The 27103-nt window shown below is 42.1% G+C and overlaps 1 protein-coding gene across 1 annotated transcript in view; it reads left to right on the top strand.

The window, feature by feature from the left end:
• The window catches only part of EDRF1 (erythroid differentiation regulatory factor 1), a 129005-nt gene that overhangs the window by 36108 nt on the left and 65794 nt on the right, over positions 1-27103 (top strand). Inside the window, exons 2-6 of the mRNA XM_063435076.1 lie at positions 4997-5196; positions 9037-9103; positions 10492-10617; positions 13494-13618; positions 14469-14628. Of these exons, the coding sequence (XP_063291146.1) occupies positions 4997-5196; positions 9037-9103; positions 10492-10617; positions 13494-13618; positions 14469-14628 (678 nt within the window). The remainder of the gene's footprint in view (positions 1-4996; positions 5197-9036; positions 9104-10491; positions 10618-13493; positions 13619-14468; positions 14629-27103) is intronic.

Genomic DNA, 27103 nt, shown 5'->3' with positions numbered 1-27103 from the left:
TCCCAGGACTGTCACACTGTGCCAGCATGTAGGGGCACATCCCAGGACTGTCACACTGTGCCAGCATGTAGGGGCACATTCCAGGACTGTCACAGTGCGGCCAGCATATAGCGGCACATTCCAGGACTGTCACAATGCTGCCAGTATGTAGGAGCACATCCCAGGACTGTCACACTCAGCCAGCATGTCGGGGCACATTGCAGGACTGGCACAGTGCTGCTAGCATATAGGGGCACATCCCAGGACTGTCACACTATGCCAGCATATAGGGGCACATTGTAGGACTGTCACACTATGCCAGCATATAGGGGCACATTGCAGGACTGTCACACTATGCCAGCATATAGGGGCACATCCCAGGACTGTCACACTATGCCAGCATATAGGGGCACATCCCAGGACTGTCGCACTATGCCAGCATATAGGGGCACATCCCAGGACTGTCACACTGACAGCATGTAGGGGCATATTCCAGGACTGTCATACCATGCCAGCATATAGGGGCACATCCCAGGACTGTCACACTATGCCAGCATATAGGGGCACATAGAAACATAGAATGTGACGGCAGATAAGAACCATTCGGCCCATCTAGTCTGCCCAGTTTTCTAAATACTTTCACTAGTCCCATGGTTTATCTTATAGTTAGGATAGCCTTATGCCTATCCCACGCATGCTTAAACTCCTTTACTGTGTTAACCTCTACCACTTCAGCTGGAAGGCTATTCCATGCATCCACTACCCTCTCAGTAAAGTAATACTTCCTGATATTATTTTTAAACCTTTGTCCCTCTAATTTAAGACTATGTCCTCTTGTTGTGGTAGTTTTTCTTCTTTTAAATATAGTCTCCTCCTTTACTGTGTTGATTCCCTTTATGTATTTAAATGTTTCTATCATATCCCCCCTGTCTCGTCTTTCCTCCATGCTATACATGTTAAGATCCTTTAACCTTTCCTGGTAAGTTTTATCCTGCAATCCATGAACCAGTTTAGTAGCCCTTCTTTGAACTCTCTCTAAGGTATCAATATCCTTTTGAAGATAGGGTCTCCAGTACTGTGTACAGTACTCCAAGTGAGGTCTCACCAGTGTTCTGTACAATGGCATGAGCACTTCCCTCTTTCTACTGCTAATACCTCTCCCTATACAACCAAGCATTCTGCTAGCATTTCCTGCTGCTCTATTACATTGTCTGTCTACCTTTAAGTCATCAGAAATAATCACCCCTAAATCCCTTTCCTCAGATGTTGAGGTTAGGACTCTATCAAATATTCTGTACTCTGCCCTTGGGTTTTTACGTCCAAGATGCATTATCTTGCACTTATCCACATTAAATGTCAGTTGCCACAACTCTGACCATTTTTCTAGTTTACCTAAATCATTTTCCATTTGGCTTATCCCTCCTGGAACATCAACCCTGTTACATATCTTAGTATCATCAGCAAAAAGACACACCTTACCATCAAGACCTTCTGCAATATCACTAATAAAAATATTAAAGAGAATGGGTCCAAGTACAGATCCCTGAGGTACCCCACTGGTGACAAGCCCAAGCTTCGAATATACTCCATTGACTACAACCCTCTGTTGCCTGTCACTCAGCCACTGCCTTACCCATTCAACAATATTGGAATCCAAACTCAAAGATTGTGTGACAGGACTGTCACACTGACAGCATGTAGGGGCACATTGCAGGACTGTCACACTATGCCAGCATGTAGGGGCACATTCCAGGACTGTCACACTATGCCAGCATGTAGGGGCACATTGCAGGACTGTCACACTATGCCAGTATGTAGGGGCACATTCCAGGACTGTCACACTATGCCAGTATGTAGGGGCACATTCCAAGATTGTCAAACTATGCCAGCATGTAGGGGCACATTCCAAGATTGTCACACTATGCCAGCATGTAGGGGCACATTCCAGGACTATCACAGTGCTGCCAGCATATAGGAGCACATTCCAGGACTGTCACACTATGCCAGCATATAGGGGCACATTGCAGGACTGTCAAACTATGCCAGCATGTAGGGGCAGATTTCAGGACTGTCACACTATGCCAGCATGTAGGGGCACATTCCAGGACTGTCACACTATGCCAGCATGTAGGGGCACATCCCAGGACTGTCACACTATGCCAGTATGTAGGGGCACATTCCAGGACTGTCACACTATGCCAGTATGTAGGGGCACATTCCAAGATTGTCAAACTATGCCAGCATGTAGGGGCACATTCCAGGACTGTCACACTATGCCAGCATGTAGGGGCACATTCCAGGACTGTCACACTATGCCAGCATGTAGGGGCACATTCCAAGATTGTCACACTATGCCAGCATGTAGGGGCACATTCCAGGACTATCACAGTGCTGCCAGCATATAGGAGCACATTCCAGGACTGTCACACTATGCCAGCATATAGGGGCACATTGCAGGACTGTCAAACTATGCCAGCATGTAGGGGCACATTACAGGACTGTCACACTATGCCAGCATGTAGGGGCACATTACAGGACTGTCACACTATGCCAGCATGTAGGGGCACATTACAGGACTGTCACAGTGCTGCCAGCATATAGGGGCACATTCCAGGACTGTCACAGTGTTGCCAGTATATAGGGGCACATTCCAGGACTGTCACAATACTGCCAGTATGTAGGGGCACATCCCAGGACTGTCACACTATGCCAGCATATAGTGACCATCAGCTCCACCACGCAGGCTCGCTGCCTAGGTGTTCTCTTTGAGTCCGACCTCTCCTTCACGCCTCATGTTCAGTCTATCGGCAAATCCTGCCGCATCATCTCAAAAACATTGCGCGCATCCGACCCTACTGAACGCCAGATGTGACTATGGTGCTGGTCCACTGTCCTTTCTCGCCTTGACTACTGTAATCCGCTTCTCAGTGGTCTTACATGCTCCCAACTTGCGCCATTACAGTCCATAATGAATGCGGCGGCGAGGCTCATCATTTTGTCCGCCCGCACTTTCCACCCCTCACCCTTCAGTCAGTGCCTACGTTGGCTTCCTGTAAAATATAGGGCTCATTTTAAACTTCTGGTTCTTGCTTTTAAATCTCTACATAATGCTGCTCCCACCTATCTATGTGTGTGTATATATGTATAAATGGCTGGGCCTGTAGTTGTGGGAGGGGCTTGATTTCCCTACTTAAGGAACACCAGACCTTTCCTCATTTCCGTTATTGGCCTGGCGATTTGCATACCTGTACTTCCGGCCGCAGCAGATCGCCATTTTGCTTATCTTTCCTCATGGATACCTCACCTGCTCTTGGAGTGTTTGCCCGTTCCTGGTTTGAGTCTTTTTCAGCCGTCCTTCTTCTCCGGTCTCAGCTGCTATCTATCCTGAAGCTGCTGTAACAGTGAGTTGCTTGACCTTCGCGACCCGGACGCACAGCACCATCACGGGCCAACTTGATTCTTATACTCACCTCAATTTCCTGAGGTCTTTCGTTAACTTCCATACAAATGTACGGTTCGGTAGTTTGTTCTATTAATCCACTGCTTGTTGGTTCGTATGAATTGGCTTCCATGAGTTTGCGCTCACCCGTTCTGGCCTTTGTGCAGCACTGTGACACATCCTACCGGCTATACTGTCACAGTGCTGCCAGCCTGTAATAACACCTTCTCAGACACATCCTATCTGCTGCATTGTTACAATTTTAATAGCATGCAGGAAAGCATTTTCAGCAACATCTTAGCTGGCTGCACTGTCACACTAATGCCACATTGAGGAACATCTCTCAGTGACATCATACCTGTTGAACTGACACAATGTGCTAGCAAGGGGCTTACGCAAAAGTACCTACAATGTACTGCACTCACCTCGCTCCTTTACACATAGGTACTCCAGTTTACAGCATGTCACAAATCTCTGATATAAGTAGAGTACTTTTTTTTTGCAAGACAGTAGAAATGTTACCGTGATTTATTAAGTGTACATTTCTGTTCTTTTTTTTTTTTTTTTTTTAATTCTTTATTTTTCACTCAATAGCAAGTACAAGTGTACATCAGCTTATGGGCTTACGCAGAAGCCAACTTTGTCGACATTGTGGCATAATATAGCGTGACAATCACAATATTATGAGCCTCAGCTCTCCTATTGAAACCGATGGCGCCTGCCAGCCATTGAGGTATTTTGTAAATTTTTTGAACTTCTCAGTACCCCTTGCTAGTATTTACATCATTTTACAATCGACTTGACAATTAAGCAATCGCTGTCAGGCTAAGAAGGAGGCCAAGTAAATTACAAACCATCATACGGAGACCTTAGTCCTTATAAACAGTGTAAACGTGGGTCATAACCTAGATTTGGCGCTCGCCGTTTGTTGGGGAATCTTATGTCAGAGGAATACGCAGGCTAGAGGGCCAAAAGTAAGTAGCTAACATATGTGCCAGTTAATCCCCTAACTGTGCTACCTAGTTCCTCCGGTCGCTAGATCTAGTCTGAGGAAACAGTGCGAAGCGTAAAGAGGAAAGAGAATGAAAATAGAGATGAACGGAGAAAGGACGTAAGAAGTACATAGTCAGGTCGGAAGGAGGGGAAGGAGGGGACAAGAATTTGGGAGGGGAGCGGGGAGGGCGGCGGGTCCACAGTCTCTCCATGTGCAACGGAGCCTATTCCAGCGGGTCAACATGCTGGTCCGGAATCACAGAGGTACGCCTCAAGTGCCGCTCGAGCGTACATTTCTGTTCTTGAGTAAAACCTGGGCAGTACTAAGAAAAACGTATTGCTATTATGTGAAACTTTTTTAAATTGAACATTTTATCAATAGTGTGTGTTCGTATTTTCCAAATTCATTATCATAAAGACGTGATAAAATAAATCTGTGGCGTGAATTTTGAGTTGGTCTGCTAAATATTAACTAAAATCTGTGATACTGTGGTATTTGCTCACAGACCTATTTGTGGCAGTTTTTTTAGATATGTCATTTGATTTTATTTTTTTTCTCAGTTCCACTTATTTTGTATTCCCCAGGAATCCTTGCTATCTCTTGGTGGTAATGAAGTAAAGAGTCGAGCTATTGTAAAATATTCATCGGCTCCACCCGCTACAGCATTTTCACGCCTTCAGGAACAGACTGATTTAAAACTTCCTCCTGCCAATTGGCTGCGAGAAAATGCCAAACTCGGGCCTACAATCCTCGGTAGCAGCAAAAAAAGCAAACCATTTTCAAGGTAACTTCTATATTACTAATTGTTTCAAATGTTCAAATTGAGATCTCTGGCAGATTTGTGGCATATTTCTGTTTTGTAAAGTAAATATGGTCATTAAAGGGAAAATATAGTGCAGTAAATGACCATTCATTTTTAAATGCATTATATAGATAATGTCTAAAGGAACACTAAAGTCACACAGGAACACTTTATCTCAATGGAGTGGTCTGGGTGCAGCGGTTATATCATTTTAACCTTGTATGGTTACATACAGCTCTACAGGATGTCTTCCTGACAGCCACAGGAGGTGCTTCCTCTTCCAGAACCAAGTGGAACTCCTGGAATCAAATGCTGCTGATAGCAGCATTCGATTGGAGCAGTTCAGCATTTGACTGCGCATGCGTATCTCAAATGCATTGCTTCTCTAGGAAAGCATTGTATTGGAGGAGATCACAGTAGTTTTCGAAGGCGGAGCAGATGGCTGCAGTGGAGGAGTCTCAGTGCTAGAAACGAGATAAATAATCTTTGTTTACATTACAATTTTTAATAGCACAGTGGGGTGGGCAGAAGGGGTCCTGAAAAAAAAAAATAGTTTCAAGACTATAGATTCTTTTTAAAAATAATGCCCAAATTAAGTAAACATTTAAAAGATGAACATCATATTATTGTTACTGTCACTTTGTTTAACACTATTTAGTGTCTATCTGCAGCTACAAGCATACCCCTTCCTAAGTAGGAAGACAGTCTTTTATACCACAATTTCCAAAGCAAAGCGCGACCCCACTCTCATATCCGAGATAATGCTTTAGTGGCAACAATTTGTAAAAAATCACTGCCACACTAAGACAGCTACCAGGGCAGTGAGTCAGTCAGGTAGCCCATAATACTTGATTCCTTATTGTACACATTAGGGCAGGGTTTGCCAAATTTGCTTGGAATCTAGGAGCCAGCTAAAAAGGTTGGAAGCCAGGTTTTCTTATTTTATTTTTTTAACTGACAAATCTTATTCACCGCCAAAATTCTTAAAGGGGGACTTTAGGTGCCAGAACCACTATAGCTTAATATAATTGATTCAATGCACCTCTGAGGAGATGCTGATTGGAACAACATGGTGTTTTGTTGCACATGCGCAATGTCCTCCCAATGGCTTGGCTGAGATTATCGAGATTGACTTTCTCAGCCATGGAGGTGGGGCCAGTCACTGTGAGACCGGCACGGCGTAGGAAAAAAGGTTTTCGGGGGCCAGTTACATAAATAGACTCACACTGACTGACAGACACACTCCCTGATTTGACAGACATGTAGACACACATACACACTAAAAATACAGACAGAAACACACAGATACTAACACACTCACACACATTGTCTTACACACTTTTAGAAATTATTTGTTTTTGATTTTTAGTAAAGTCCACCCAGCTTCCATACCTTTTTGGAAGAGCTGGATCGGATCCTTTTCCTGGGGACCAGTGTGGGTCTGTGCTGAAATCTTCAAGCTCTTCTTGCTCTGTGCCCTCGCTCACGAAATTGTAATACTGAGGCCGGAGTGACTTCATATTCCTGCTCCTGACACTGCAGGGCGCGCAAGGGTGCAGAGCAGGAACATTACAGCTCCACTGCAGGGGGCTGATTCCACAACTGCAGAATGGGCTTTCAAACCTAGGCGTCAGGACAAAATTCCTTGTAGCCATGGTGAGCTGGTGCCTGGGAATTGTTGAACCCTGCATTAGGGTGCTCTCTCTCACTAGAGTGGTTTATTTTGCTCTTCCAGTGAGGGATGATTTTTTTGCTTACAAGGTTGGCCATGGTGATCTACGGTAGATAAACTTAGTTGGTGAGTAAGGTGATTACAAACCTGATTTGGGTTGTTTTGCGTGAGGGTAGGGTGGAAGTTGTTTATTTGATCAAAATTTAACTAGGAGCTACTGGGATATATTTTCCCCACCATGTGACGCCTGCATATTTCAGAAGACACTGTCACATGTTATCACACTATACATATACAAAACACTTGTGACAAGGTCATAGTTATAGCATTGCTTTTTAAATAGATCATTCCTGACTCCATATATATTTTGTTACTAAAGATTCCACCTTGATCTACATTTCCTGTATTTTCAGCTAGCCTGCAGGCTAGTACACAAATATCAGCAATGCCAAGGTTAAAGGGACACTCTAAATACCATAACCACTACAGCCTCACAGTTGATAATAGTTAGCCCAATGCTCTCAACCAGTAATTTACCTTCCTGTTTTTGGATTCTCACTTAAAATGTAGAAGTACGATTTCCTCAAAATTCGATTTTCATAATGGTTTGACTGAATCTTTAGGAATGGTCCCCCAGATTTCTGAGCACCATAACCACTTCAATGAATTTATAGTGCTTAGAGCAGGAGCAGGCAACCTTCCATGCTCCAGATGTTGTGGACGACATTTCCAATAGTGCTTTACAGCCATAATGCTGGCAAAGCATCAGGGGAGACATGGTCCACAACATCTGGGGTGCCGAAGGCTGCCTATCCCTGGCCTATAGTGCTTTAGAAGTGATATTTCAATAACACAAAAACTTCAGGTGATACAAGTACTTAGTGGAGGGCTTTAAATAAGGGGATAACTAACCACACATTATATTAATAAAACCTATCCAGTTTTCTCAAAAATACATTTATATTTTATTACTATTTACACTATATTCTATTCTTTTATTTTTTATTCTATATTTGACACACACGGTTTTATCAAGATAAGGTGGGGTAAGTTATCCCGTTATTTACAGCGCTCTACGATATAATTTCCTTGTACCACCTGTTGTTTTTGTGTTTATTGATGTGTGTAGAGTGGAGGGTAGACAGATGCTGGTTTCTTTCATAATATAAAGGAACACAAACATGTATTCCTGACCCTATAGTGTTTAACCCACCATTTAGGTGGCTTTCCCTCCCCCCCAAAAAGTTTAAAACTCACTCTCTTTTTCCAGCGCTGCACGGGATTGCCGGCGCTGGCTCTGCCCCCTATGTGACATCATCAAAATGGCCGCTTTTTAGCCAACCTAGCGTTGGATTGGCTTAAATCGGCACGGGGCGTGGCCAAATGCCGTTTTGTCCAATCAGGACCTCCTCATAGAGATGCATTGAATCAACGCATCTCTATGAGGAAAATTTAGCATCTCTGTGCAGAGCGTGAAGACGCTGAACGGCAGAGCTGCCTATTGTTCAGCACTGAGCCAGGAAGCACCTTCAGTGGCCATCTAAGGAGTTGCCACTTGGAGGTGTCCCTAGGGACAATGTCAACACTGCCTTTTCTCTGAAAAGGCAGTGTTTAAATGAAAAAGCCTGAATGGGCTGAACTGAACTATAATACTCACCAGAACAACATGAGGCTGTAGTTGTTCTGGTGACTATAGTGTCCCTTTAACCCCTTAAGGACACGTGACATGTCATGATTCCCTTTTATTCCAGAAGTTTGGTCTGGTACTTTTTTTTTACTAATATACTTCCTCCTAAAGGAGATTTGTTTTATTTTGACATGCCAATAACAGACTACTATACTGCTATTTTTTTAAACCAATTGATTTTATGTTATTAAACTCTTTACATGTTCTACATTGTGGGGATTGTGTCCTTGTTGAAAATGAAAGTGACAGCAAAATAAACTTGTTATACCGTAAGAGCATAGCTAATGGCATTGCGTGGAGCCAGCAGCATCCTGTGCTGATTGGATGCTATCCCCAGATTAAAGTAAAATGTTTTATTTTTATATGAGTACTATGCTGGATAATTTACTGTGTCGATTACACCCAACATGAAAATGCTCGGAACTGTGCAATAACGTCTATATTCTTGTATAATGTATTTCAGCTTTGGGATGGCTTATGATTTCATTGAGACTGTTGGGAAGGAAGTTGATGTGGTGGCTGATTCCGAGGTAAAGTACTGCAAAGAGAAATAAAAGTCTAATTTTAAATAATGCAATGAAAAAAAAATTATATTTACTTTTTCCACTACTTCGGTGAGAAGCAAAATCAGGAAATTTGAGTTCATTCACATTAAGTGAACACACATTAGATCTGTGGTTTGACCTACACCTGTGATCTTTTTATATCTCTACCTGCTTCATTATGTACATATAATGATGAGAGCAGTGCCTTGAGAAATCCACAAGTATGTAACGACACAAGAGAACAGTAGAACAGCTACATAGTATATTGAGCTCAGTATTGGTTGGGAAAAAAGAAAGCAATACTTAGTGTGTAGAGCTATCAGTAAGCTCTACTTCTGTGTGCCTGGACGGTACAATCCACACGAATGTGAGGAGTATATCTTGATAACAATGGGAAGTGGTACAGAGGTGATGTAATATAAACAGAATAGATACCAATATAGTGTAGTCTATTCGGTATCACAGATGTGGGAGATATTGAATATAAATATAATCGCATTTTATGGAGCCCAAATATGGCTCCCAGTAGATAGCTTGAAGTGGTATAATCCGCACTCTTGGGTATGTTCGTGTTTCTGTGTGGTGGTCCTCATTTTATGTGAATAAAATCAGAATAAAATATAGTGCACACTGTAGTTTAAAAAGATGTAAAAATAATTGGAACTGTTCTTCATGAATAAGCTCAAATTTAAGCTTACCTGAAATTCGAATAGCAGCTCCCTTCTTTTTTTGGGTTCTGATTAAATAAAGCTCCAATTTATTCGGAACACAAAAAAGAGGGGAGTTGCTATTCTTATTTCAGGTAAGCTTAAATTTGAGCTTATTCGTGAAAAACAAGATAAGGGGGGGGGGGGAAGAGATCTTATTCTGATAGCAAAGATTAAGGATGTTGTGTACACACTTCTAAATATCTATGCTCCAAATCAGTCTCTAGTTTCCTGAATACACTTGTAAAAAAAAAATTAAAAAAAATTGATCTAGCAGTACGTACTTTGATCTTCGGAGGAGATTTGAATTGTATATTTTAATATAATTTAGATAGGAATAACAATAGATTGAAGAAAGACTTCTACCCAGTATGGTAATTGAATCCTCTGGCATTCACAACCTTGCCCCTCCACCACCTGTCGGGAGAGAATCCAACTCTTTACCTTGGATTAGGTCGACTAAGATTGAACAACTTTAGCCATGTACTAGGTATGTTGTATTTTGAGACCTGCAAATGAGGGGTGAGTGTAGAGGCAAACGCCATAGTCTGGGGAAAATGTTTGAATGACGCACCATGGAGCTTGTTTTGAATGTCCTTTTTCAGCACTATTAAGGTCAGGGGTTTGAGCTAATTAATTCTAATGTATCATTGTTTTTCTGGACAGAATATAAAGAAGCTCCTGAAAATTCCATATAGCAAATCACATGTCAGTATGGCCGTACATCGCATTGGAAGGACTCTGCTGCTGGATGAGTTGGACATTCAGGAACTCTTCATGAGATCTTCACAGGTGAGAACTAACATTTTCATATTTAAGAGCTTTTAGTTGGTCAAGACCTGTCATTATGTACCTATTATTATTTTTATTTTATTTTTACATTTTCTCAAAGAGACACCAAGGTGACATGACTGCTCCACAGAGGAGCTTCAAAAGTGAGGTTAGAAGAACAATATCACCATGTTCATTCTTAATTTCCTGGTAGATGAGGCTTCCCAGAGCAGTGTCTTCATGGTACTCTACACTGTACAAAATTCAATTTGAGAATGGAAAATTTATTGACATTTATATAGTGCCAACTTATTCCACAGTGCATATTATAAAGGGGGACATTTTACAATAAATGAGGCAATTACAAAATGTTACAGGAATAATAGTTTGATGAGGACCCTGCTCAAATGAACTTACAATGTAGAGGAAGTGGGATATAAATACACAACAAGATGGGAAAGTAGCATAACTGAAAGGCGACTGTAGAGTGTGGCCCTTTTAAGAGAGAGCAAGAGATAGGTTTGTGAAATAGAAGTTACTCTGGAAAGCCATAAACTTTTCTGAAGAAGTGGGTTTTAAGAGACTTCTTCAATAATTAAAGGCTAGGGGAGAGTCTGATGGGGCAGGCTGTACAAAAGAAAAATAGTCTCCTGCAAGAATTCTTGCAAGCTTGAGTTAGCAGTGGGTGTGAGCAGCGGACAGGAGAAGGTCACCAGTAGAATGTAGAGATGGAGAAGGGGTGTACCTATGAATGAATGAATGAAGAAATATAACGGGGACTACAGTAATTTAGAGCTTTATAGGTAAGGATTAGTATTTTTAATTGACTCCTATAGTGTACAGGAAACCAATGTAATGACTGACAGAGGGGCGAGGTGTGACAGGAGAGAACGATTGGCCTGGTGGCAGCATGCATTACAGACTGTAGTGAGGCAGTACATTTTCTGGGATAACCAATTAGTAGAGAATTGCTGTAATCAATGAGGAAAAATTACTGGGGCATGAACAAGCTCCTCAGCAGTATCTTGATTAAGAAAGGGTGGTCACGGACAATGTTTTTAAGGTGGAAATGGCAGGATTTGGCAACAGACAGACATGAGGTGCATAGATGAGGCCAGAATCCAAGATAACACCAGGTCAGCGAGCTTGCAAGGACGGGCTGATGTGGCTACCATTAACTTGCAGAGAGAGCAAAAGAGGAGGATCAGTATTAGGAGGAGTAAAATAATAAGCTCAGGTTTAGAGAGATTGAGTTTCTAAAAGTGGAAGGACATACAATCAGAGATGGAAGAAAGGCAACCACTGACGTGTTCTTGCAGAGAGGAGGAGAGATACATCGAGGTTTCATCTGCATACATGTGGTAGCAGAATCCAGAGGTATTGGGTTTGCTGACAAGGGCAATATAAAGAGAAAACAAAAGGATACCAAGCACAAAGCTTTGGGGACTACAACCGAGACAGGACCAAGTGTGCTGGTGTCATTAGGAAAGGAGACACTGAATGCACGTTGGAAGATAGAGGACTAGAACCGCGAGACGACAATATAATAAATTGAAGAGTTTAAAGAAGTAGGACATGATCAATAGTGTCAAAGGCAGCTCAGAGGTCAAGACAAATTAGTATAGAGTAGTGGCCTCTGGATTTGGCCGCAATTAGTTCATTACTTTAATTAGAGCTGTCTCAGTAGAGTGGAGGGGGATGAAACCAGATTGAAAAGGGTCGAGTAGAGAGTTGGAAGAGAAAGCAAGCCAGATGGGTAAAGCCCAGTCGTTCCGGAAACTCTGAGTAGAAAGAGAGCAAAGATATGGGACGATAATTCGAAAGGGAAGACTGGTCAAGTGGTGGCTTTTTAAGGATGGATACAATAGATTGTTTAAGGGGAACAGGAATAATGTCAGAAGAAAGAGAGAAGTTGAAGATATGCATTAAGGATGTCAAATGACAGGGGGCGAGAGTTCTGATAAGGTAAGATGGGGCAATAGGAAAGAAGAACTCTTATTCAGATGCCTGGGGAGAAGGGTAGGAAAGGCATCGGAGAGAGGGAGAAGGGCAGCAGCGAAGGGGGAGAATTTTCCTTAGCTTTTCTTCAGACAAAATAACCAGTTATCAGCTGAAAGTTTACTTTGGGGAGTGGCCACAGCAGGGAGAAGAAGAGAGTTTAAAGTATCAAAGTGATGCCTTGGATTGTAAGAGCACGAACTAATGAGAGGAAAATATGATTGTATAGCGTGGGTAAGGGTTGCTCTCTACGAACGCAAAATGAATTTATAATAGAGAAAGTCTGACAAGGTGCAAGAATTCCCCCAGCAGCCTTCAGCTGAACGGGAGCATCTCTGCATGTAGCAGGTTGAATTTATAACCTAGAAATCATGTGGAAATTGCCAGCAAAAGTGCTTAAGTATAGATTTAAAAGTAAACTTATTTGAAGAGTGCTTCTGTCAGCATAATCTCTGTCCTCGGATGACACAAACAGAATCCAATAATTTGTAGCATATGGTTGCACAGTACGAGTGGGATGCTTGATATCCTTTGCTGTTGGTGTGCCTGATCTCATATAGTTCATGTGGACCTCTGTTGTTGTATGCTATGTTGCTATGCCAAATTTCATAGTTGAGGCCTAGGAATTAAAAAAATATATTCATGTTTAGTATCAGAATACAATTTTTATTTTATTTTATTAACGCTAAAATGTATTGGTTTATTTAGTAGTTTCCTTTTTAAGGACATATACAGATTATGAATACGAATTTGCTTGACTCGTGATTTGGAAATGGAATGTCCCAAAGTATTTACATTTAAAATGTATTTTTTTTTATTTTTTTTTAGTATTACAAATTTCATAGAGGCCACACAATCTAAACATAATCAAGCTGCATTAAACTTGTTCCACTTTTCAGACTGGGGACTGGACATGGCTGAAAGAGTTTTATCAGCGGTTGATGGATCAAAAATGGCAGAGGAAGAAGAAGAGTAAGGAGCACTGGTATCAGAAAGCCATTCTCTCAAAGTTCCTTTATTACAGGTAATTGTTTGTATCTTTCTCAGGAGAGTCCAGCATAATGTTTTGTTACTACGTCTCAAATGTTACTATCCTTACCTTTTTGTGTCATTTTACCCCACTCCCTCTAGCATGTAAGCTCATTGAGCAGGGTCCTCTGTTCCTGTGTGTCCAACTTGTCTGGTTACAACTACATGTCTGTGCGTCCACCAACTGTAAAGCGCTGCGGAATTTGATGGCGCTATATAAATATCATAATAATAATCATAATAATAAATGTTAATGGAGAGGGAGACAGTTGGCAGACAGAAATGGGGAAAAATTACTGGCATTGGGAAGAAATCGAAAATCAGGATTTCGAAATTAAATATCTGGATTTTTTTAAGTAACTGTTGCATGCTGAGAAAGGGGATATGGCCAGATGTAGAGGTATATATTTATGCATGCATCTGGTGTCTCTTCTTGTTTTCCTCCATTGCGTACAGCTACTTAAAGGTGGTAACCCTAAAATGTACCTTCATATTTTAAAACCATTTTTTTTCATGATTTGTTACCTTTTTTAAAATTATTATTTATTTTTGATCATTTGCAAGTAGAGTGGAAAAACTGGTGTGTTAGCAGTTGGGTTAAACTTTTTTTACTTTTTAGGTTTGCATAAACTTATTATAAATGGTATATACCAATGGACATCCATTGTGCATAGAAAGGTGTTTAAATGTATAAAGAGCTTTGCATTGCATATTAATATATTCTATCTTTGTTCTATCTTTGTTTTGCCAGTGACGACAGGTGGTGTTCCTGATATTTATAAAATAAAAGGGATATATAGGCATTTAGTGTGGTTCTATATAATATATATATTTTCTTTTATTAGTATTAATGGTGATGACACAGCAGAACCAGTTCCCTCTCCCCAAAATGAACCCAGGGAAGAAGAGAATTTAGGCACCTCAACGGGAGCTGAACATGTTGCTTGGCCTGCTCCTTTCGAGAGCTTTTCCTCTGTATCAGAAGATGGCGGAGCTTCTAACCAGGTGATTTGTGCTAGTCTTGTTACATATTAAGCACAAGTCTTTGCTTTTTTTTATTGCAAATTGTAGTGTCATCGTCTGACTGTAAAGCCCTTTTTGTTGTTGTTGTTTTGACTGTGTACTCCAGGACAGTAGCTTTGACATATAAAACCTAACTCAGAGGACAAAGTGCAAATAACCTGTATTTGTTAACCTTGTAGCAGTTGAAGTCATTTTCTTAAACAGGCACTCCGTTTTATGTAAGTACCTAGTTACCTGTTTAATTGGAGTCTTGTGTTGTGGCAGCACCGGCTCGGAGCTGGGAAGGATGAGAGGTGAAAGTCTGGGGATGCATAGACCCCTTCTGAGCCCTTCATACAAGAACCTGTGTTTTCAATCTTTGGCCTGCCTAGGTTGATCGCCGATTGGGTTATACTCACACAGCATCAAGCACAGAGGCAGAAGACCAAACGCCACTGGCATCGACAGACTATATGGAGCTTTTGCCTTTTCCCGTAGTTCAGAGATGCAAGCCCTCGTTAGAGCCTTGGGCTGGGGGTTGTCATTCTTCGTTCCTGTCTTGCTGCACCTCTACGCTGCTTCCATACGTTCACTAGCCTGGTGGTTGGCTGACCTTTAACTTTCTGTCCAGGGCAGTTCTAATTGGACATATCCCTGATACCTTTAGACATTCTATAACATTCCCATGCTCTTATTTCTCAATTTACAATGTGAACTTGCTTTTTATTTTTCTTCATTTGTGCAGTAGAGTGTTAGAGTTTAAGCAGTTTTTTATTTGTGTAATACTGTAGCATGGAAGTGAATGGAGTTCCAGTGGATTACTCATCTTGTACATCTCGCTTGGCACTAAGCACTTCTCTTATGCAAGTTAATCTATTACTGCTTTTCACTAGTTTGTTAATCAATGCAAAGCCTAATACTTACCTCGTCTAGCAGTTATTTTCAGTTATACTGTCTTAACTTGTTTCTCACGCCTAACAATCACAAAAAATAGATTTTTTTTCTTATTCAGAATTTTCAATGTCTAAAAATGTATATTAATCTTGTCTACCATGCTTCTATATTCTTATCATATTTTCTTTGTGTATTTTGATAACATCACAATGGGAATAAAAGGAACACAAAGATATATTCCAAGCACAAAAGTGTACATCTGAGTTGCACTCCTCTTTCAGCTGATGGAGGGACCTAATGCTCATGCGTAGTTGAGGAAGATACCTCACATAGACCACTTGTCTAGGTACCTAGAGTGTCCTAGATGAAGTGGTCTATGTGCCTATAGTGTCCATTTAAGCTAGAAGTGTACAGAAATAACTGCTCCGATCGAGCCAGATGTAAAAAAAAAAAAATTGGATTGCACTCTTCCGTCGTCAGCTGATGGGGTTACCTAATGTTCGTGAGCGGCCAAGGGGGACAGGGATACACCACCTAGGCCACTTTAATGAGATGAAATTGATGTGGATTAATTTAGAAATAAACAAATATGTTTAAATGTCTATCTGTTCCTGTCCAAATCTGAGATGATTAAATTGCGTATACGCAGAAGTAAGCTCACACTGACACATGGAGTTCAGGTTAAAAGCACTTCAGAAAATTTAATACAATCTGGTTGGAAAACAGTTGTGTAGATCTTTTTAAAAGCAAAATGACATCATCATTGAATATCAGATAATAACAAATAAACATCATTAATTGGATTAAACGTTATGTGACTATATCAGTGTCCACCCATCAATATTATTAATTGGCTCAGGGATTTGAGTGACCAGCTAGGTGTCCTCCCACCGGGAGGTGGTATTGTTCTGGACAAGGGTGTGGACAGAAGGCTCAGGCGCCATCTTTCCCAGCATGAGGTTTACTCGGTGGAAAGGGGGGCTTGAGCGTCATTTTACACAGTCAGTGATATCGGGCCTCATGTCCAGGTGCAAGGTCTCTTATGAATAGAACATTTCATTACTACTGTGTTCTCGTGGCCTTCAAATTATACTATGTTGCAAGTTAGGGGAAAGTCAGTAAAGTCAGCAGTTCCTGAGTTAATCATGTCTTTATAGAGAATACAGTCTTTGTCTATTGTATTAGATGTGCTGGGAAATTCTGTCATGTAATGTAGTTTTAAAATGAACAAGTTAGGTTATGAGGACAAAATGGAGGATTGAAGAAGTCAGGTTAGGAGGACAAAATGGAGGATTCACAGTATGCAGTTAAAATGGAGTTAGTACAATAATTCAATACAAGTTCAATAAAGATTTTTAATAATTCTACATCAGTCCCCCCTATGAAATGTTAATATTCTAAGAGATAAAAACTTTATTAAGTTAGTATCAGGAAGACGTGTTAACCCAAGGCACAGAAACCCTATGAAGTAACGGTTCTTAAAGTCTTCTTAGTTCTTCAGAGGGACATCATAAATAGACAAGCTTACATTACCATATGGACTTGTGTTATCTGGAATATAGGCACAAGTAGTCATGGTGACAGGTAAACGTTGTTGGTTGCAATAGGTATAATAAATGCAAATCAAAATATTATTATTATTATTAGCAGTGACGGTTGGGAAAATGGACTCAAACTTTCCTTTTACTGCAAAATCATCTGGTACCCCCCTTGGCACACCTATGGCATCAATATATATATATATATATATATCAATCAAACTTTCCCTTTAGAGGGGTGCTCCTTTTTATGTTCTGAAGCATGAATGTGGTGTGTCAAGAGTACCTTGTCATGTATTATGTGTATTGACATAATAACCTTGGCTAGGGTGTAGTATTAAACCTGTCCCACGCTACATCAGCGTAGGTGGACTCGGATCATTTAGTCAATATTAATATCACCACAAACTCAGGATGGGCAAATAATCCTGAGGAAGCTTGGCATTTGGATCCCTTCAGCTTCACGAGGTCTCCTTTTGGGGTCCTCGGCTTTCCATCGATGGCAGGTGGTCAGGCATTATTATGGCCATCAAACACCTACTTGCTGGTATCTTTTTATTTAACAAGTCATTTTTTTTCTTTAGAGTCAAAAGTGTGTCAAAATCAACAAATGTCACTTCTCATGTTGCAGAGAGAGTCTTGAATCTGGAACAATGAATCCACTGAGTGATCTCTGCAACTTTCACAATGCACTATTGGGTATATGGTCTTGGTTGTCACATTGATGACCGGCTAGGCTTCTGGCCATCCTGACAAAATGTCTATGATAACTAGTGCATATTTGACCCAGTAGCTCTTTGTCATCTGGATTCTTGAAAGGGATATTGAGAGTTAGCTAGGTGCTTAGGGGTATTTTAGAGATCAAAGAGTTCATGAGGGTCTTGGATAGGTATAAAGTTCCATGGGCTCACTGCCCAGTACATGTTTTTGGGTAAACAGAGCTTAAGAGCGTTGGAGTACAGCCCGTCTTCAAGGGTTGCCCCTTTCTGTTTTTCCAGCTTTGTATTTCTTCAGGGTCAGCAGCTGCTTTGTCATTCTTTTAGAAGCTTGAGATCTGTAGGTAGGATCTACATGGTGAGTATAGAAGTTTCTTTAGCGGACACCATTCTGTCCACTTCCCTTGGTGCACTTGTGGCTTGGTTGGCAGCTTTTAGTCAGCTGAGTGGTGCTTCTTATCTTCCAGATTGATCCAAAATAATGTGCTGCACCCAGGGCATGTCTTGAGTCAGTGTAGGTATTGGCATGTCTTCCTTCAGGCATTTTGTATGCCACTGAGAAGGCTGTCAATTCAGCGTCTTGAGCAGATGTGAGTGAGGAAAGTGAAGATGCTTGACGTACCTGATATTCTGTAGCAACAGCAAATCCAGTATGGTACCTTCCCTCTTTATCCGCAAACAGAGTGGAGTCAGGATCTGGTAAAGCTACTTTGCTTTTCTATCCACAGTTCTCTTGCTGACCCCCCTCTGTAGAGATTTGTAAATTGAATGTTCATGTTTTGTTCTAATGAGTCAAGTTCCTTTCATGAGATTTCTGGGGACTTAGTGAAGAAAAAAACATGAGGGACAGCCACCTCCCTTACTTCCATGGGAATCTGGGTCAGGGCCGCACTATTTCCTTGAGAGTGCCCAAAACAGTTCTTTCAGTGTGGTATTCCCCCCTGGGAAGTGGCGGAAGAGTGGCCAGAGCAACTTTTCTTCAAAATATAATGTTGTCAGGTAGAGGCAGAGTTGTCTATGAGTGGAGGAAATTGGTAAGAAATAAGAAGGGAGGAAGCATATAAAGGATATAGATATGGTGGTGGGGAGATGGAAGAATGAGTAGTGGATAGAGTGAGAGGGAAGAAGGTGGAGTAGGAGGAGGAGAAGGCGGAGTAGGAGGAGGAGAAGGAGGAATAGAGGAGAAGTAGGGGGAGAGAGGAGAAGGTGGAGTAGAAGGAGAAAGTGGAGTAGAGGGAGGAGTAAGAGCAGGAAGAAGGAGTAGGAGGAGGAGAAGGTGGAGTAGAGGAAGGAGTAGGAGGAGAAAGTGGAGTAGAGGGAGGAGTAGGAAGAGGAGGGAGGAGTAAGAGCAGGAAGAAGGAGTAGGAGGAGGAGAAGGTGGAGTAGAGGAAGGAGTAGGAGGAGAAAGCGGAGTAGAGGGAGGAGTAGGAAGAGGAGGGAGGAGTAAGAGCAGGAAGAAGGAGTAGGAGGAGGAGAAGGTGGAGTAGAGGAAGGAGTAGGAGGAGAAAGTGGAGTAGAGGGAGGAGTAGGAAGAGGAGGGAGGAGTAAGAGCAGGAAGAAGGAGTAGGAGGAGGAGAAGGTGGAGTAGAGGAAGGAGTAGGAGGAGAAAGTGGAGTAGAGGGAGGAGTAGGAAGAGGAGGGAGGAGTAAGAGCAGGAAGAAGGAGTAGGAGGAGGAGAAGGTGGAGTAGAGGGAGGGGCAGTAGGGGAAAGTGGGGGACTGTAGATGAAGGGGAGGGATCGGTGGGAGGAATAAGCGGGGGTGGGCAGGTAAGGGAGCAGACAGGTGATGTAGCAATGGAGGATACATCAGAAATCAAGACTAGGTAGAAATGCAATGGAGGCTGCAAATAGCCCATGTACAACAACTATTAACTGGCCCTAAGCTTTCCCTAGAGAAAAATAATAAAAGGCTAACATGCTCATCTTGTCTCCACAAGCCTCGAACGTTTCACTCCCATGGGTGGCCCATGATGGCTTGCCCACCACTTCTCCACACGGGGCCTTGTGCCCGCGGAGACAGACGCTATCCCTAACTCTCGTTCTTAATTTAATAATTTATATCTAACATCTCAAAATGTAATTCCCACCTATATCACAAATATACGTTATCACAATTTTATGTCTCGTAAATGGGATAAAATTTATTCTACTCTTCACTGATAATGTATTTTTAAAACATACAAAATAGACAAATAACATTGCCTTCTGCAAAATAAATGGAAAAGATAATGGAGATTTTGTTAAGCTTATAAATGGCTATACATTAATTCACATTTCTTGTTCTCCAGTTTCTGGCTGTTAATGACAATGTACAATGTAATAGAGCAGCAGGGAATGCTAGCAGAATGCTTGGTTGCATAGGGAGAGGTATTAGCAGTAGGAAGAGGGAAGTGCAGAGTACTGGATACAGTACTGGAGACCATATCTTCAGAAGGATATGGATACCTTAGAGAGAGTTCAAAGAAGGGCTATTAAACTGGTTCATGGATTGCAGGGTAAAATTCACCAGGAAAGGTGAAAGGATCTTGACAGGTATAGCTTGGTGAAAAGATGATAAAAGCATTTTAAATACATAAAGGGAAACAACACAGTAAAAGTGGAGACTATATTTAAAAGAAGGAAAACTACCATAACAAGAGGGCATAGTCTCAAAAATAGAGGGACAAAGGTTTAAAAATGATATCAGGAAGCATTACATTACTGAGAGGGTAGTGGATACATGGAATAGCCTTCCAACTGTAGTGGTAGAGGTTAACTCAGTAGAAGTGTTTAAGCATGCGTGGGATAGGCATAAGGCTAAGCACTTGCTGCTAGTAACAGATCTAGAATTAATATACTATAATGCCCAAAGTCTCAATTCCTATGCATATGCAATAATAAAATATCTGGGCTTACAACAAAAATTATGTTAGTCAGTCTTTTAATCTGGAGGCAAACATTATCCAGTAAAAACATTTTGAAACCAATCCCTAATTGTATTACCATTTGTTCAAGAAATCTTGGTTTATTAGAACTTTCTTTTAGTAAATATTCTTTAAGATAACCCCTCTTCCATCATGTTACCAATTTTTTTTTTTTTTTTTTTTATAATCTAACGTAACAACTTTGCATATTCCCTCTATCCACATTGCATAGTATTGCAACAAATCACACTTGCCTTTACATTTTTAACTCGTCCAAATAATTCTCTATCCCTGCATCAGATTCACTTTCCTAACCTTCGTAATAAACACTGAGCTGTACTCCAACACGATCCTATCAACTTCAATTAAAATAACAAACTACACAATTAGAATATTTTCTAGCAAAAAATTCCATTGTTAAGTCTTAACAGCAGCCTCTGAATAATTTTACTGAACGCAGAACTGAAAAACCAGGAATGTCACCCCTCCCTCTCCCCCCTAGCCTCTCACAGAAGGCAAGGAGGGAGGGGTGAGGAGAGAGAGCCAGCATGAAGTTTTTTTAACCATGTCAGCGCTGGAAGGACAGTTACGTTACAATTATTGCAAGCAAAGAGACACAAAAACACAACATTTAATACTCTTCAGTGAAACTCAATACAAAACCCCCACCCTCTACCAGGGTAATGGCTAACACAAAATACAAAAACAATTATTATAATATACATACATTCTTAACCCTTTGTGATCTAGTTCTTCCTCAACCCTACCTTCCTGCTGAATAGCATTGTTACTCTGTACCAGTAAGCTTGCTTTCTTCTCTGTCAGTAATCTACCACATGAAGGCACAGCAATTTTACACACTTTAGCAATCTCTATCTTCAACTAGATCACACGCGCTAGCCAGCCCTTATTGGGCTTTTCTAACCCTGTTCCATTCCCCTCCTATACAGGCGTCCCAGATATAGGGGGAAAAGGTTTTAAACAGTGTCTACAATGGTGGACTGACACTCGAGAGGGGTGGGTCCCCCCCCAGTGCGTCTTCCCAAAACGTAGACTAGTCACTAATTGGAGGTGAGAAGTGTGTGACCAATCACTTCTCTCACAATAGAAATAGGAGAGGATAGAATAATAATATAGGAAGTATAGAAAAGGTAAAGAGTAAGGAAAAATCCTTAGGGACAGACACAGGAGTTCATGAGACTCCTAATTAAACAGACAAGACAACAATACAGTTGAAATACAGTGCATGCATCACAGTTCAAATGAAATCAACAGTAATCCCTTTCCTTTACTCGTGTGCTTACTCCAAAGTCACCTCCCTCAACCTCGTAGTGTCCCCGCTCGGAGAATGACTTTCATAAGTCTCACTACCAGCGGCCACGGAAAACAACTGACACCGGTCCGAGTTCCGTCAGCCTCCCTCTGCACAGCAGTCCACAAGAATGTGGCCACCTCTATCCTCACTCCCGTAGTGCCCCTATAAAACCCACTTATAAGTCTCACTACCACGTGATGCGGAAAACAAGCAATGCCTACTTGAATCCCCCCAGGAAACAGAGTCCCCTGCCACAAGACTAAGTCCCCTACCACAAATAAACAGAAAACTGGAATTCCACCAGCCCCAGCGCTCAGGGTTGTGGTTACCAAAAGAAAACTGGAATCCCCCCAGCCGAAGCTGAGGTTTACCAAAACTGGAATACCCCCCAGCCTCAGCACTCGGGGCAATGGTTACCAAACTTGGAATTCCACTAGCCCCAGTACTCGAAACTGTGGGTTACCACGTGCACAATGAGGCTAGCTGGGCTCTCAAAGTGTCACAAGAAGGATCACAGGAAATTATGAGTCTACACAAAATCCACAGTTCCAACAATCCCCTTTTTCCTTACAGCCACAGCCACGAGGCTCCTAAAAGAGGTAAACAGGCAAAGAAGACCCCCAGGAACGCATCCACAGGTCAACCCCCCCTTTTCCCTACAACCACAGCACCGTGGTTCCTAAAAGAGGTAAAACAGGCAACAGAAGACCCCCAGGAACGAATCCACAGGTCCACCCCCCTTTATCCCAAAAGGGGTAAAATACAAACAGATAGACAGACACACTGAAGACCCAGGCAAATCCCCTCAGGTCCACCCCCCTTTATCCCAAAAAGGGGAAAACAAGCAAGACAGAACCCCAGGCAAATCCCCTGCAGGTCCACCCCCCCTTTATCTCAAAATGGGGAAACAGGCAAACAATTCAAACACAATTCAAACACACCCAGGCAACAGATAGACTAAAATTGCAGGTAAACAAGTGAGTAACGAGACACCGGGCAAGATATTACCTGTCTTTGATGTCCTCCCGGGAAGCAGTCACAGACACGTGGACGGGTCAATCAAAGGGGCCGGAACATACCGGTGGCTCTGCAGAAGTCTCTACCGTGTACTTGGAGGTGATCAGTCTCCCTTCCTACCCCCAGGATTCCCCCGTCCAACAGCATCTTCCTTAGGACGGCTCACCGGCCAGACATAGCCCGATGCCCCACGTTGGGCGCCAAATTGATGTGGATTAATTTAGAAATAAACAAATATGTTTAAATGTCTATCTGTTCCTGTCCAAATCTGAGATGATTAAATTGCGTATACGCAGAAGTAAGCTCACACTGACACATGGAGTTCAGGTTAAAAGCACTTCAGAAAATTTAATACAATCTGGTTGGAAAACAGTTGTGTAGATCTTTTTAAAAGCAAAATGACATCATCATTGAATATCAGATAATAACAAATAAACATCATTAATTGGATTAAACGTTATGTGACTATATCAGTGTCCACCCATCAATATTATTAATTGGCTCAGGGATTTGAGTGACCAGCTAGGTGTCCTCCCACCGGGAGGTGGTATTGTTCTGGACAAGGGTGTGGACAGAAGGCTCAGGCGCCATCTTTCCCAGCATGAGGTTTACTCTGTGGAAAGGGGGGCTTGAGCGTCATTTTACACAGTCAGTGATATCGGGCCTCATGTCCAGGTGCAAGGTCTCTTATGAATAGAACATTTCATTACTACTGTGTTCTCGTGGCCTTCAAATTATACTATGTTGCAAGTTAGGGGAAAGTCAGTAAAGTCAGCAGTTCCTGAGTTAATCATGTCTTTATAGAGAATACAGTCTTTGTCTATTGTATTAGATGTGCTGGGAAATTCTGTCATGTAATGTAGTTTTAAAATGAACAAGTTAGGTTATGAGGACAAAATGGAGGATTGAAGAAGTCAGGTTAGGAGGACAAAATGGAGGATTCACAGTATGCAGTTAAAATGGAGTTAGTACAATAATTCAATACAAGTTCAATAAAGATTTTTAATAATTCTACATCAAAATGATCTAGGTGCTCTTTAAGTTATAAGAAATAACTGCTTCGATCAAGCAAGATGCCTAAAATGAATTACAAAAAAAAACAAAAAACATTTGAAAGCATTTCAGCTTATAGACAATGGGACAATAACCCAGGACACACTGCCAAATCAACAAAAACTTTGAGAACTATTAGTACATGATTATTCACTGGCTAAGTCAATAAACCACCCTGAAGTCAATTAAAGGGACATTCCAGGCACCCAGACCACTTCTGCCCATTGGAGTGGTCTGGGTGCCAACTCCCACTACTCTTAACCCTGCAACTGTAATTATTGCAGTTTTTTATAAACTGCAATAATTGTAGATTATGCTAACGTAGTGTACTTATAATCTTAATTTTAATAATGACAGGAGGCGAGTATTTTGCATGACTTTCTTTACTCATGCTTCCAGCAGCACAAGTCAATCATCAAACTTTAAACCAATCATAACAGTCTGCATAACCATATATAAAGCCTTGTATGTCACATGACTTCCTCTTTCTTTGGTGAGAGACTAGTCCATGTATTGTCCCGAAATAACAAAAAAAGTTCGTAAACACAAAACAGTCCAAACTTGTTCCATGGTAGTTTCAAACTGATAACTCATAACGGTATTGGAACTTGATTCGAGAACTTCCACAGCCGATGTGTCTTATCCGGAACCCATAACTGTCATCATGCTGCAAAAAACAGAAACGAGTGTAAGAGGATGGAAGTAGACTTATGTCCACATGATATCATCGTTACCATGTCTATCCATACATAGTATCATAAATGTTAATCTATCTGATATACTATATTGAATACCATAATACAGTCTATCCTCATCTATTAACCATTAACTATAATATCAGACAATATTCAGCTATTACCTCAAAACTTTTATCCCTATTCTCCTGATAAAACTATAATGGTTATAGCTTATCTATAAAACGTTGACAGAAGACAACTCGTATAAGCGGGAGTGGAGGGTGGGAAAATACTCGCCTCCTGTCATTATTAAAATTAAGATTATAAGTACACTACGTTAGCATAATCTACAATTTTATTACATGACAGGAGGCTTCATATTTTGCATTTTTAAAGCTGAGGTAATAGTGAGAAAGATGCGTGTGTGGTTTGACGAAAATAAAATAACCGGAAAGTATCTTCCCGTGTCTAGTCCGCGGAACGTAATATATCCGCTAGGGATGCTCCTGCCGAGAACGCTCGCGATGCGGCTGCGCCCCTGACTGAGTGAGCTCCGAAACACGTTTCTACACCTGCTAAGGATAGGAGCCAACGTACCCATCGCGCCAGTGTAGTGGTGGTAACCGGTTTATAAGGTTTGGTGTATGACACCAACAGTTGACCTCTATTAAAAGCACGAAGGTTTGCTGTAACCTCCACGTAACGAGTAAGTGTGGAAACTACACATAAACGGGGAACCGTAGGAAAAAAGGGGTAAAATATAGATGTCGAATTCGTTTTAGTTCTTCTAGACACCGTGAAGGTAACTCCTTCTGGTGCTATAGAGAAACCGTCCACGTCGAACGCTCGTACATCCGAAACTCGTCGAAAAGAGACCAAACATAGCAGTAAAGTGAGTTTGGCCGACAGCTGACGTAGGGATAAGTCTGCGTTGTCTGGCCAATTCCTAAGTAAACTGAGGACCACCTCTACGTCCCACATATGATTATACTTAGGTTCCGGTGGTCTGGACAGTTTGATGCCTCGCAGAAGGCGACATACCAAAGGATCCTGACCCACCGGGGAACCCTGTATTGGCACGTGTGCCGCTGAAATTGCTGATCGTGCCACATTGATGGAACGATAGGATTTTCCCTCCGTGAAGAGGTTTGACAAATAATTCACCACTGTGGGAATAGATGCTGTAAAGGGATCACAGTCTCTTCCCACACACCAGCGGGTCCATGTATTCCATGCTGATATGTAACTGCGTCGGGTACCTGGTGCCCAGGAGTCCCATAAAAGGTCTTTAGCTGGTTGCGATAGACCTTCGACGGACCAGGTTCCCCTGAAAGACTCCAGGCTACCAGTTCCAGATTCTCTTGTATCATTAGTGGATGTGGTTCCCCTTGCGGGTCTGTCAATAGAAAGGGGAACGATGGTAGAAGCAGGGGATGGTCCTGTGTTAGGGCTAATAATTCCGGAAACCACGCCCGACTCCTCCACAATGGTGTGATGAGTATCATCGAGATCTTGGTCACTCTGATGCGATGGATCACTCTCGCTATCATCGCAAATGGTGGGAATGCGTACGCTCCCTTCGGGGGCCACTGCTGTAGGAAAGCATCTACCGCTTCGCATTGAGGGTCCGGCAGCCAGCTGTAATATCTCGGTAGCTGTGTATTCGTCCGGGACGCGAACAGGTCCACGACCAGTGGTCCCCTGATGTCTTTCACTGCTGAAAATATCGACGTGTCCAGTCGCCAGTCGCTGCCGTCTCTCCAGTGTCGAGAGAACCAATCTGCCGTGATATTGTTGATTCCCGGTAGGTATTCCGCCTTGATTGAAATGTTGCGGGGAATACAAAATTGGTATATCTCTTTCGTCGCCTCTGTCAGGTTTTTTGACCGTGCTCCCCCCAGGCGATTTATGTATTGGACCGCTGAAATGTTGTCCATACGCAGTAAGATGCAGCAGTTCGTCATCTCCTTGGCCAGACTGCGAATCGCAAATGATCCCGCGATCAGTTCCAGACAGTTGATGTGAAGACCCTGTTCCTCTTGGGACCATGGACCTCCTGTGGATGTGTGGGCGCAGTGGGCTCCCCAGCCCCAAAGGCTCGCGTCCGACTCCAATACAAAGTCCGGGTTCTTCCCGAAGATGGCTTTGCCGTTCCAGGCTTCCATGTGGAGTAGCCACCATCGAAGTTCCGTCCGAGCTTCTGTGGAGACGGGAATCCAGTGATCGTATGTGAGTCCTGCTCGTAGGTAGTGAGCCTTCAGTCTCTGCATGGCCCGATAATGGAGCGGGCCCGGGAATATTGCCTGTATTGACGAGGATAGTAGGCCTACTATCCTCGCTAGTAGTCTGAGAGGTATGGTGTCC

Source organism: Pelobates fuscus, chromosome 10 (genome assembly GCF_036172605.1).
Source record: "Pelobates fuscus isolate aPelFus1 chromosome 10, aPelFus1.pri, whole genome shotgun sequence".
Taxonomy (NCBI): Eukaryota; Metazoa; Chordata; class Amphibia; order Anura; family Pelobatidae; genus Pelobates; species Pelobates fuscus.
This window is presented reverse-complemented; position numbering and strand designations above follow the sequence as displayed.